The sequence below is a fragment of the Pseudophryne corroboree genome, chromosome 5 (genome assembly GCF_028390025.1).
Source record: "Pseudophryne corroboree isolate aPseCor3 chromosome 5, aPseCor3.hap2, whole genome shotgun sequence".
In the NCBI taxonomy this organism is placed as follows: domain Eukaryota; kingdom Metazoa; phylum Chordata; class Amphibia; order Anura; family Myobatrachidae; genus Pseudophryne; species Pseudophryne corroboree.
The window spans coordinates 602,561,447-602,574,632 of record NC_086448.1 but is presented as its reverse complement, the minus strand read 5'-3'; the positions used below and the strand labels follow the sequence as shown (position 1 = coordinate 602,574,632).

The 13,186-nt window shown below is 48.3% G+C and overlaps 1 protein-coding gene across 1 annotated transcript in view; it reads left to right on the top strand.

The window, feature by feature from the left end:
• The window catches only part of PSMG2 (proteasome assembly chaperone 2), a 79,806-nt gene that overhangs the window by 35,190 nt on the left and 31,430 nt on the right, over positions 1-13,186 (top strand). Inside the window, exons 4-5 of the mRNA XM_063923424.1 lie at positions 4,665-4,783; positions 5,021-5,194. Of these exons, the coding sequence (XP_063779494.1) occupies positions 4,665-4,783; positions 5,021-5,194 (293 nt within the window). The remainder of the gene's footprint in view (positions 1-4,664; positions 4,784-5,020; positions 5,195-13,186) is intronic.

Sequence of the window (13,186 nt, the reverse complement as noted above, 5' to 3'; positions counted from 1 at the left end):
CACATGGTGAAAGGGGGTTTTAAAGTAGAGGGGGGGGCACATTTTTGCCGTTTATACATTAAGCAGCGCTACTGGGTAAACAGTCTGTGTTTTTCTCCAGGGTTATATAGCGCTGGGGTGTGTGCTGGCATACTCTCTCTCTCTGTTTCTCCAAGGGGCCTCAGGGGGAACCTGTCTTCAGAAAAGAGATTCCCTGTGTGTGTGAAGTGTCGGTACGTGTGTGTCGACATGTTTGACGAGGAAGGGTCACCTAAGGAGGAGGGGGAGTGCATGATGGTCAGGTCGCCGTCGGCAAAGCCGACACCGGACTGGGTGGATATGTGGAATGTCTTGAATGCAAATGTAAATTTACTGCATAAACGATTAGACAAGGCTGAAGCTAGGGATCAGTCAGGTAGTCAGACCATGCCTGTCCCTGTGGCACCAGGACCTTCGGGGTCTCAAAAACGCACCATATCCCAGATCACTGACACAGATACCGACACAGATACTGACTCTAGTGTCGACTATGAGGATGCAAAATTACAGCCAAAGGTGGCGAAAGGTATTCGTTACATGATTATTGCCATTAAAGAGGTTTTGCATATCACTGAGGAACCCCCTGTCCCTGACACGAGGGTACACATGTATAAAGGGAAAAAGCCTGTCACTTTTCCGTCCTCATTTGAACTAAGCGACTTGTGCTAAAAGGCTTGGGAATCTCCAGATAGGAGACTACAAGTTCCCAAAAGGATTCTTATGGCGTATCCCTTTCCACAAAAGGACAGGATACGATGGGAATCTTCGCCGAAGGTAGACAAGGCGCTGACACGCTTATCCAAGAAGGTGGCACCAGAATAAATGCTATGTCTATTTCTGCTAGGCGACTCCTGTGGACCCGACAGTGGACGGGGGATGCCGACTCAAAGAGGCATATGGAGTCGTTGCCTTACAAGGGGGAGGAGTTGTTTGGAGAAGGTCTCTCGGACCTTGTCTCTACTGCTACGGCCGGTAAATCGAATTTCTTACCTTATGTCCCCCCACAGCATACTAAAAAGGCACCTCATTATCAAATGCAGTCCTTTCGTTCCAATAAAAGCAAGAAGGTACGGGGATCGTCCTTCCTTGCCAGAGGAAAAGGCAAGGGAAAAAAGCTGCATGCAGCTAGTTCCCAGGAGCAGAAGTCCTCCCCTACATCTGCAAAGTCCACCGCATGACGCTGGGGCTTCTCGGGGGGAGTCGGCTCAAGTGGTGGCACGTCTTCGATTTTTCAGCCAGGTCTGGGTTCACTCACAGGTGGATCCCTGGGCTATAGAGATTGTTTCTCAGGGATACAGACTGGAATTCGAAGACGTGCCTCCTCGCTGGTTTTTCAAATCGGCTCTGCCAGCTTCCCCGTCAGAGAGGGAGTTAGTGTTGACTGCAATTCAAAAATTGTATCTTCAACAGGTGATAGTCAAAGTTCTTCTTCTCCAGCAAGGAAAGGGGTATTACTCAACCCTGTTTGTGGTCCCGAAACCGAACGGTTCGGTCAGGCCCATTTTGAATCTAAAATCCCTGAACTTGTACTTGAAAAAGTTCAAGTTCAAGATGGAATCGCTCAGAGCGGTCATCGCCAGCCTGGAGGGGGGGGGGATTGGATGGTGTCCCTGGACATAAAGGATGCATACCTTCATGTTCCGATTTTCCCTCACCAGGCGTTCCTGAGATTTGCAGTACAGGACTGTCATTACCAATTTCAGATGTTGCCGTTTGGGCTTTCCACAGCCCCGAGAATTTTCACCAAGGTAATGGCGGAAATGATGGTGCTCCTGCGCAAGCAGGGGGTCACAATTATTCCATACTTGGACGATCTCCTCATAAAGGCGAGATCTCGGGAGAAGTTGCTGGACAGCGTGTCGCTGTCGGTGAGGATGTTGCAGGGGCACGGCTGGATTCTCAATATACCGAAGTCCCAGCTAGTCCCTACAACGCGCCTGACCTTTCTGGGTCTGATTCTAGACACAGACCAGAAAAAGGTTTTTCTTCCGATGGAAAAGGCTCAGGAGCTCATAGCCCTGGTCAGGAACCTATTAAAGCTAAAAAAGGTTTCAGTGCATGACTGCACGCGTGTCCTGGGGAAGATGGTGGCATCGTACGAGGCCATCCCCTTCGGGAAGGTTCCATGCAAGGACCTTTCAATGGGATCTACTGGACAAATGGTCCGGGTCCCATTTACAAATGCATCAGAGGATCACCCTGTCTCCCAGAGCCAGGGTATCTCTCCTGTGGTGGCTGCACAGTGCTCACCTCCTAGAAGGCCGCAGGTTCGGAATTCAGGACTGGATCCTGGTGACCACGGACGCAAGCCTCCGAGGTTGGGGAGCAGTCACACTGGGAAGAAATTTCCAAGGTCTCTGGTCGAATCTAGAGACTTGTCTCCACATCAACGTCCTGGAGTTGAGGGCCATATACAACGCCCTACGCCAGGCGGAGGCATTGCTTCGGGACAAACCGGTTCTGATTCAGTCAGACAATGCCACAGCAGTGGCTCATGTAAACCGCCAAGGCGGCACAAGGAGCAGAGCGGCCATGGCAGAAGCGACCAGGATTCTTTGCTGGGCGGAAGGCCATGTAAGCGCCCTATCAGCTGTATTCATCCTGGTGGTGGACAACTGGGAAGCGGACTTCCTCAGCAGGCACGACCTGCATCCGGGAGAGTGGGGACTTCATCAAGAAGTCTTCGCACAGTTCGTGGGTCGGTGGGGACTGCCTCAGATAGACATGATGGCGTCCCGTCTCAACAAAACGCTAAAGCGGTATTGCGCCAGGTCAAGAGACCCTCAGGCGGTAGCGGTGGACGCTCTAGTGACACCTTGGGTGTTCGGATCGGTCTATGTGTTCCCTCCTCTACCTCTCATACCCAAGGTGTTGAGAATAATAAGACCAAGAAGAGTAAGAACAATCCTCATTGTTCCAGATTGGCCACGAAGGACTTGGTATCCGGATCTGCAAGAGTTGCTCACAGAAGATCCGTGGCCTCTTCCTCTAAGGCAGGACCTGCTGCAGCAGGGGCCCTGTCTGTTCCAAGACTTAACGCGGCTGCGTTTGACGGCATGGCGGTTGAACGCCGGATCCTAGCGGAAAAAGGTATTCCGGAGGAGGTCATTCCTACCCAGATCAAGGCTAGGAAGGACGTGACATTGAAACATTATCACCGTATATGGCGAAAATATGTTTCTTGGTGTGAGGCCAGGACGGCTCCTACGGAGGAGTTCCATTTGGGTCGTCTGCTTCACTTCCTGCAAACAGGAGTGACTTTGGGCCTAAAATTAGGGTCCATAAAGGTCCAAATTTCGGCCTTATCCATTTTCTTTCAAAAGGAATTGGCTTCTCTTCCTGAAGTACAGACATTCGTGAAGGGGGTGCTGCATATTCAGCCTCCTTTTGTACCTCCGGTGGTGCCGTGGGATCTTAATGTGGTATTAAAGTTCCTCAAGTCACCTTGGTTTGAACCACTCACAACAGTGGAGTTGAAATATCTCACTTGGAAAGTGGTCATGTTGTTGGCCTTGGCTTCTGCGAGGCGTGTTTCGGAATTAGCGGCTTTGTCACATAAAAGCCCCTATCTGGTTTTCCACGTGGATAGGTCAGAATTGAGGACTCGTCCTCAATTTCTGCCTAAAGTGGTCTCTTCTTTTCATATGAATCAACCTATTGTCGTGCCTGTGGCTACACGGGACTTGGAGGATTCAGAGTCCCTTGATGTGGTCAGGGCTTTGAAGATTTATGTGGCCAGAACAGCGAGGGTTAGGAAAACTGAAGCGCTGTTTGTTCTGTATGCAGCCAACAAAGTTGGCGCGCCTGCTTCAAAGCAGACTATTGCTCGCTGGATCTGTAACACGATTCAGCAGGCGCATTCTACGGCAGGATTGCCTAAATCTGTTAAGGCCCATTCCACTAGGAAGGTGGGCTCGTCTTGGGCGGCTGCCCGAGGGGTCTCGGCATTACAGTTGTGCCGAGCAGCTACTTGGTCGGGGTCAAACACCTTTGCAAAGTTCTATAAATTTGATACCCTGGCTGAGGAGGACCTCCTGTTTGCTCAATCGGTGCTGCAGAGTCATTCGCACTCTCCCGCCCGTTTGGGAGCTTTGGTATAATCCCCATGGTCCTTACGGAGTCCCAGCATCCTCTAGGACGTTAGAGAAAATAAGATTTTACACTTACCGGTAAATCTATTTCTCGTAGTCCGTAGAGGATGCTGGGAGCCCGTCCCAAGTGCGGACTTCTTCCTAAAAATTGTATATAGTTATTGCTTACATAAGGGTTATGTTTTATTGTTTCATCGGTTTAGACCGAGTCTATGTTGTTTGTTCATACTATTAACTGGGTAGTTATCACAAGTTATACGGTGTGATTGGTGTGGCTGGTATGAATCTTGCCCTGGGATACCCAAAAATCCTTTCCTCGTACTGTCCATCTCCTCTGGGCACAGTTTCTCTAACTGGGGTCTGGAGGAGGGGCATAGAGGGAGGAGCCAGTGCACACCCAAAGTCTTTCTTAAAGTGACCATGCCTCCAGCGGAGCCCGTCTATTCCCCATGGTCCTTACGGAGTCCCAGCATCCTCTACGGACTACGAGAAATTGATTTACCGGTAAGTGTAAAATCTTATTTTCCATGGTACTCATGTCTTATCTGTCTGCAGAAAAAATCAAGAGCTTTCCGCCAAGCCTTAACATGCTGGATTAAGAAGTGTGGATTTGCCAAAGTGGTTCTTCTATCTAGCAGCTATGCCTATCACCGGGATGACCAGCAGCTCTTTGGGTATGTGTTTAGGCTGCAGCAAACAGATGAAGATAGAATTTTTCCTCCGCTATTATATACATATGATTTTCTTAGTTCATTTTCCTATTGTCATGTTGCTGTCTTTAATAACCAGAAAGTAAAATACTCTAGTTTATGTCTAGTTAGCCATGAGATGTCAAGAAAGAAAGAATATTTTTTTTTTTTTTAGCAAGTGATGTCCCTATCTGCTGATAAGATGTAATCTGCCATCTGCAGGAGTCCTTTCCGTTACTTGGTCACTCCGGGTTTGCAGACATCGGTGGCTGATGTGATGAAGGAGTTAGAATGGAAGGAAATGGAGAAGGTGTCTCTATATCCAGGGATAAATGATGAATCTAAAAAGACCTCTATCCCTGGGGGAGGATTTACAAAGCAGATGTTTGAGGACTGGTATGTACCTTTTTTCTCTTTTATAAATTGAAGATTGCATTATAACTTTTAAAAATATGTCCTTTCTTTACACAAGACTCTCTACTAAATGACTCCTCAAATCATGCATGTTCTTGTACAGTTTTCTCCTTATTGATTCATCTTACTCTTACATATGTGAGAGACGCAATTTCAAGTTGAACCTTTTATAGACTGTAATTGTATTGATCTAGAAAAAAGACTAACAACCTCCGCTATTCTGGTGCCAATTTAGCCTCATGGGGAAAGTCTTTCTGCTAAATGGTAATAGTGTAAATTTCTTGGAACAGTTGTAACCGGTAAGTATAGGTGGGAAGGTCAGTGCAAGTGCAGGTGTCTGTTGACGTACCTGGATTCTTCGCCCGGGATCCTCTTGAACCGGATCTCACTGTTGGAAACCTAGGCAGAGGGACGAGGAACCCCAAGCCTAGAGCCCCAACACAAAAGTCACCACACGTTAGGGCGGTGACATATAGTTTATTATTCGGGAAAACTTGTCACCACTCTAGAATCAAGGGGTTAACAGGCAAATGCGCTTCACAATATAATGAAAACAATGGAAGCCAGCAATAGTATTCCCAATATAAACACAGTAGTAATATGGATGAAAGGTCACAGTGTACTAATATAATACCCTCATTTACTTTAAATGTATTTATGACCTGTACTTCTTGAACATGAACACACGGTGACAGGATAATCCTAGTTGTCACTATAAATATGCTTTACTCGAGCATCTACTCAGTTCGTAGCTGGCCTGAAGTAGCATAGAGTCCCTTTAAGTCTCTTTCTTACCAGAACACCCTGCAAATTAAAGTCTCAAAGCTAGGAGGTGAGGCGGATTAATCGCAGTCAATAGCAAGATTTAGCACAGTTAAGTAATGCTAAAGATCAGGCAGCAAATGTAACATTTATCAGGTTAGCAGTTCAGTGGGGAAAAAAAATGGCTTACAGCAGGCATGTCCAAACTGCGGCCCTCCAGCTGTTGAGAAACTACACATCCCAGCATGCCCTGACACAGCTTTAGCATTCTCTGACAGCAAAACTGTGTCAGGGCATCCTGGGATATGTAGTTTCACAACAGCTGGAGGGCCGCAGTTTGGACATGCATGCCTTACAGATTCCTGACAGTGCTCAGTCAATAAGAGAAACATGCATAAGCTGATATTTAGGTGTAATCTGTCGTCGTAGAAAGCAAGTAAGTAAGCAAGTGGGTAAACAGTATCATGCAAGTTCAAGCAGGGATCATTAAGCATGAGCGAGCAAGTAAATGCACGATGGAAGCATGCAGACATGTAGATAATTGAGCAGTTCAGAAGCAGTAATGAGTTTAAGCACCATACTTTCCTTATGCAGGGGTGACAGATTGCAGGCAATGTATAATAAAGCTGGCTGATGCAAGCTGTGGAGTGTCTAAAATACACAAGGGGTCCGCTCTTTCCTGTCGCCCTGTTCACTAAGGCAGTTTAGAGTTTCTTTTGCTACTTGGCGCCTGCCTTGCCTGAGGTAAATTTATATCCAAAAAGGATCGTGCTGGTCATTAAATGGACTCCTTTGTTGAAAGGTACAATATTTAATACTGTCCAGTACTCTTAATAGCTGTGCCTGCCCAGTAAAAGGAAGAGTGTGTGTGTGTGTGTGTGTGTGTGTGTTCCTTCTTTCTTTCTCTGACGTCCTAGTGGATGCTGGGAACTCCGTAAGGACCATGGGGAATAGCGGGCTCCGAAGGAGGCTGGGCACTCTAGAAAGATTTATGACTACCTGGTGTGCGCTGGCTCCTCCCACTATGACCCTCCTCCAAGTCTCAGTTAGATTTTGTGCCCGGCCGAGGTTGGATGCACACTAGGGGCTCTCCTGAGCCCTTAGAAAGAAAGTATAGTTTAGGTTTTTTATTTTCAGTGAGACCTGCTGGCAACAGGCTCACTGCAGCGAGGGACTAAGGGGAGAAAAAGCGAACTCGCCTGCTTGCAGCCGGATTGGGCTTCTTAGGCTACTGGACACCATTAGCTCCAGAGGGATCGACCGCAGGCCCAGTCCTTGGTGTTCGGTCCCGGAGCCGCGCCGCCGTCCCCCTTACAGAGCCAGAAGCAAGAAGAGGTCCGGAAAAACGGCGGCAGAAGACCTCAGTCTTCACCAAGGTAGCGCACAGCACTGCAGCTGTGCGCCATTGCTCCTCATACACACTTCATACTCCGGTCACTGAGGGTGCAGGGCGCTGGGGGGGGGGGGGCCCTGAGAAGCAATAATAACACCTTGGCTGGCAAAAACTCCACAATATATAGTCCCAGAGGCTATATATGTGGAAAATACCCCTGCCAGAATATGGAAAAAAGCGGGAGAATAGTCTGCGGAAAAGGGGCGGGGCTATCTCTCACAGCACACTGGCGCCATTTCTCCTTCACAGATCCGCTGGAAGGAAGCTCCCTGGCTCTCCCCTGCAGTCTACACTACAGAACAGGGTAAAAACAGAGAGGGGGGGCACTAAATTTAGGCGCAGTATATATTATATAGAAAAAGCAGCCATAGGGGACATAACTCAGTTAGTCCCTGCATTATATAGCGCTCTGGTGTGTGCTGGCATACTCTCACTCTGTCCCCCCAAAGGGCTTTTGTGGGTCCTGTCCTCATTCGGAGCATTCCTTGTGTGTGTGCGGTGTGTCGGTACGGCTGTGTCGACATGTTTGATGAGGATAATGATGTGGAGGCGGAGCAGATGCCTTTAGAAGGGATGTCACCCCCTGCGGGGCAGACACCTGAGTGGATGGGCTTATGGAAAGTAATGAGTGCACGTATAGACTCCTTACATAAGAAAATTGACGACATGCCAAATGTGGGACAGCCGACTTCTCAGCTCGTGCCTACCCAGGCGTCGCATGGGTCGTCAGGGGCTCTAAAACGCCCGCTACCTCAAGCAGACCCAGATGTCGACACTGTAACCTGATGCCCACTAAGGCCATTCACTGCATGATTGAGGCAATGAAAGAGGTGTTACACATTTCTGATATAACTACAGGTACCACTAAAAAGGGTATTATGTTTGGAGAGAAAAAACTACCCGTAGTTTTTCCCCCATCAGATGAATTAAATGAAGTGTGTGAAGAAGCGTGGGTTTTCCCTGATAAAAAATTGGTAATTCCTAAGAAGGTACTAATGGCGTTCCCTTTCCCGCCAGAGGATAGGTCACGTTGGGAAACACCCCCTAGAGTGGATAAAGCGCTCACACGTTTGTCTAAAAAGGTGGCACTACCGTCTCCGGATACGGCCGCCCTCAAGGAACCTGCTGATAGAAAGCAGGAGGCGATCCTGAAGTCTGTATATACACACACAGGCATTATACTTAGGCCAGCTATTGCGTCAGCTTGGATGTGCAGTGCTGCCGCTGCGTGGTCAGATAAACTGTCAGAAAATATTGACACATTAGACAGAGACACGATTCTGTTAACCATAGACCATATAAAAGACTCAGTCTTATATATGAGAGATGCACAGAGGGAAATCTGCCGACTGGCATCTAAAGTAAGTGCATTGTCCATTTCTGCTAGGAGAGGCTTATGGACTCGCCAGTGGACAGGAGATGCAGATTCAAAAAAGCACATGGAAGTGTTGCCATATAAGGGTGAGGAATTATTTGGGGATGGTCTCTCGGACCTAGTTTCCACAGCAACGTCTGGGAAGTCAGCATTTTTACCCCATGTCCCCTCACAGCCTAAGAAGGCGCCGTTTTATCAGGTTCAGTCCTTTCGGACCCAGAAAAACAGGCGTGGAAAAGGCGGGTCCTTTCTGTCCAGAGGCAGAGGTAGGGGAAAAAGGCTGCAACAAACAGCAGGTTCCCAGGAGCAAAAGTCCTCCCCCCGCTTCTTCTTCCAAGTCCGCCGCATGACGGTGGGGCTCCACAGGCGGAGCCAGGTACGGTGGGGGGTTGCCTCAAAAATTTCAGCGATCAGTGGGCTCGCTCACAGGTGGATCCCTGGATCCTGCAAATAGTATCTCAGGGGTACAAGCTGGAATTCGAGGCGTCCCCACCCCACCGGTTCCTAAAATCTGCCTTGCCGATTGCTCCCTCAGACAGGGAGGCGGTGCTAGCGGCAATTCACAAGCTGTATTCCCAGCAGGTGATAATCAAGGTACCCCTACTTCAACAAGGCCGGGGTTATTATTCCACACTATTTGTGGTACCGAAACCGGACGGTTCGGTGAAACCCATTCTAAATTTGAAATCCTTGAACACGTACATAAAGAAATTCAAGTTCAAGATGGAATCGCTCAGGGCGGTTATTGCAAGCCTGGACGAGGGGGATTACATGGTATCCCTGGACATCAAGGATGCTTACTTGCATGTCCCCATTTACCATCCTCACCAGGAGTACCTCAGATTTGTGGTACAGGATTGCCATTACCAATTCCAGACGCTGCCGTTTGGACTGTCCACGGCACCGAGGGTATTTACCAAGGTTATGGCGGAAATGATGATACTCCTTCGAAGAAAGGGAGTTTTAATTATCCCGTACTTGGACGATCTCCTAATAAAAGCGAGGTCCAAGGAACAGTTGTTGGTGGGAGTAGCACTATCTCAGGAGGTGCTGCACCAGCACGGCTGGATTCTGAATATCCCAAAGTCACAGCTGGTTCCGACGACACGGCTACTGTTCCTGGGTATGATTCTGGATACAGTCCAGAAGAAAGTGTTTCTCCCGGAGGAGAAAGCCAGGGAGTTGTCATCTCTAGTCAGAGACCTCCTGAAACCAAAACAGGTATCAGTGCATCGCTGCACACGGGTCCTGGGAAAGATGGTGGCTTCTTACGAAGCAATTCCCTTCGGCAGGTTCCATGCCAGAATATTTCAGTGGGACCTGTTGGACCAGTGGTCAGGATCGCATCTTCAGATGCATCGCTTAATAACCCTGTCTCCAAGAACCAGGGTGTCTCTACTGTGGTGGCTGCAGAGTGCCCATCTTCTAGAGGGCCGCAGGTTCGGAATACAGGACTGGGTCCTGGTGACCACGGATGCCAGCCTTCGAGGCTGGGGGGCAGTCATACAGGGAAGAAACTTCCAAGGACTATGGTCGAGTCAGGAGACTTCCCTTCACATAAATATTCTGGAACTAAGGGCCATCTACAATGCCCTAAGTCAAGCAAGATCCCTGCTCCTACACCAGCCGGTGCTGATCCAGTCATACAACATCACGGCAGTCGCCCATGTAAATCGACAGGGCGGCACAAGAAGCAGGATGGCGATGGCAGAAGCCACAAGAATTCTCCGATGGGCGGAGAATCATGTACTAGCACTGTCAGCAGTGTTCATTCCGGGAGTGGACAACTGGGAAGCAGACTTCCTCAGCAGACACGACCTCCACCCGGGAGAGTGGGGACTTCACCCAGAAGTCTTCCAGATGCTGGTAAACCGTTGGGAAAAACCACAGGTGGACATGATGGCGTCCCGTCTCAACAAAAAGTTAAAAAGATATTGCGCCAGGTCAAGGGACCCTCAGGCGATAGCTGTGGACGCTCTAGTGACACCGTGGGTGTACCAGTCAGTTTATGTGTTCCCTCCTCTGCCTCTCATTCCAAAGGTATTGAGAATAATAAGAAAGCGAGGAGTAAACACAATTCTCGTGGTTCCGGATTGGCCAAGACTAGCGTGGTACCCGGAACTTCAAGAGATGCTCTCAGGACCCGTGGCCTCTACCGCTCAGACAGGACCTGATACAGCAGGGGCCCTGTCTGTTCCAAGACTTACCGCGGCTGCGTTTGATGGCATGGCGGTTGAACACCGGATCCTAAAGGAAAAGGGTATTCCGGAAGAAGTCATTCCTACGCTTATTAAGGCCAGGAAAGATATTACGGCAACGCATTATCACCGCATATGGCGGAAATATGTTGCATGGTGCGAGGCCAATAAGGCCCCAACAGAGGAATTTCAACTAGGTCGATTTCTGCATTTCCTGCAAGCAGGAGTGGATATGGGCCTAAAACTAGGCTCCATTAAAGTACAGATCTCGGCTCTGTCGATTTTCTTTCAAAAAGAACTAGCTTCAGTACCTGAAGTTCAGACATTTGTGAAAGGAGTGCTGCATATTCAGCCCCCGTTTGTGCCTCCTGTGGCACCTTGGGATCTCAACGTGATGTTGAGTTTCTTAAAATCACATTGGTTTGAGCCACTAAAAACCGTGGATCTGAAATATCTCACGTGGAAAGTGGTCATGTTATTAGCCTTGGCTTCAGCCAGGCGAGTGTCAGAATTGGCGGCTTTATCATGTAAAAGCCCTTATCTGATTTTCCATATGGATAGGGCAGAGTTGAGGACTCGTCCCCAATTTCTCCCTAAGGTGGTGTCAGCGTTTCACCTGAACCAGCCTATTGTGGTGCCTGCGGCTACTAGTGAATTGGAGGACTCCAAGTTGCTAGACGTTGTCAGGGCCCTGAAAATATGTTTCCAGGACGGCTGGAGATAGAAAATCTGACTCGCTGTTTATCCTGTATGCACCCAACAAGCTGGGTGCTCCTGCTTCTAAGCAGTCTATTGCTCGCTGGATTTGTAGTACAGTTCAGCTTGCACATTCTGTGGCAGGCATACCACAGCCAAAATCTGTAAATGCCCATTCCACAAGGAAGGTGGGCTCATCTTGGGCGGCTGCCCTAGGGGTCTTGGCTTTACAACTTTGCCGAGCAGCTACTTGGTCAGGGGCAAACACGTTTGCAAAATTCTACAAATTTGATACCCTGGCTGAGGAGGACCTGGAGTTCTCTCATTCGGTGCTACAGAGTCATCCGCACTCTCCCGCCCGTTTGGGAGCTTTGGTATAATCCCCATGGTCCTTACGGAGTTCCCAGCATCCACTAGGACGTCAGAGAAAATAAGAATTTACTCACCGGTAATTCTATTTCTCGTAGTCCGTAGTGGATGCTGGGCGCCCATCCCAAGTGCGGATTGTCTGCAATACTTGTAAATAGTTATTGTTAACTACAGGGTTATTGTTGAGCCATCTGTTGAGAGGCTCAGTTGTTTTCATACTGTCAAACTGGATATAGTATCACGAGTTGTACGGTGTGATTGGTGTGGCTGGTAAGAGTCTTACCCGGGATTCTAAATCCTTCCTTATTATGTCTGCTCGTCCGGGCACAGTGTCCTAACTGAGGCTTGGAGGAGGGTCATAGTGGGAGGAGCCAGTGCACACCAGGTAGTCATAAATCTTTCTAGAGTGCCCAGCCTCCTTCAGAGCCCGCTATTCCCCATGGTCCTTACGGAGTTCCCAGCATCCACTACGGACTACGAGAAATAGAATTACCAGTGAGTAAATTCTTATTTTTTCTTTCTTTCTTTTTCTTTCTTTCTTTTACTTTCTTTCTTTTTCTTTCTTTCTTTTTCTTTCTTTTTCTTTCTTTCTTTTTCTTTCTTTCTTTTTCTTTCTTTTTCTTTCTTTTCTTCCTTCCTTCATTAGCTGGAGTGTCTGTGCGTCAGAGGTAACCTGCTGTCAGTGGCCTCACCCACTCCCCTCTATCACCTGAGACCTTTCCCCGCAGTTTCTGTCAGTACTGGGCAGGCTGGTGGCTCTCACAGCGTTTCTCCTCAGCAGCAGCTCCACTCTCCACAGGGAGTGTTAATCCCTTCAGCATTAACAGGATGGGTAGTAATCGAAGCTCAGCAAGGGGAAAATTAGGGGACCTTACTCATGTCTTATCCAGTCCAACAGTTGCCTACAATGCATACCCTTTGTAGTCCAAATTAAGGGGGTCCAGTTCAGAGTGTCACACAATCACTTCCATAATGTCCACTACAACATAAGGGTACAGTTATAATTTCTTTAAAGAAACTTATCTGGTTAATTATGTTGGTGAATTTGCCATAAACACCTCATTGGGTAAGGAACATGCCGGCAACCACTTTTACTGTATAGCACCACTTTTACTATATAGAACCCCTTCTAATGCTGAAAATGAAACAGTATTCTAAAAATAGTGATACATTTGTACACA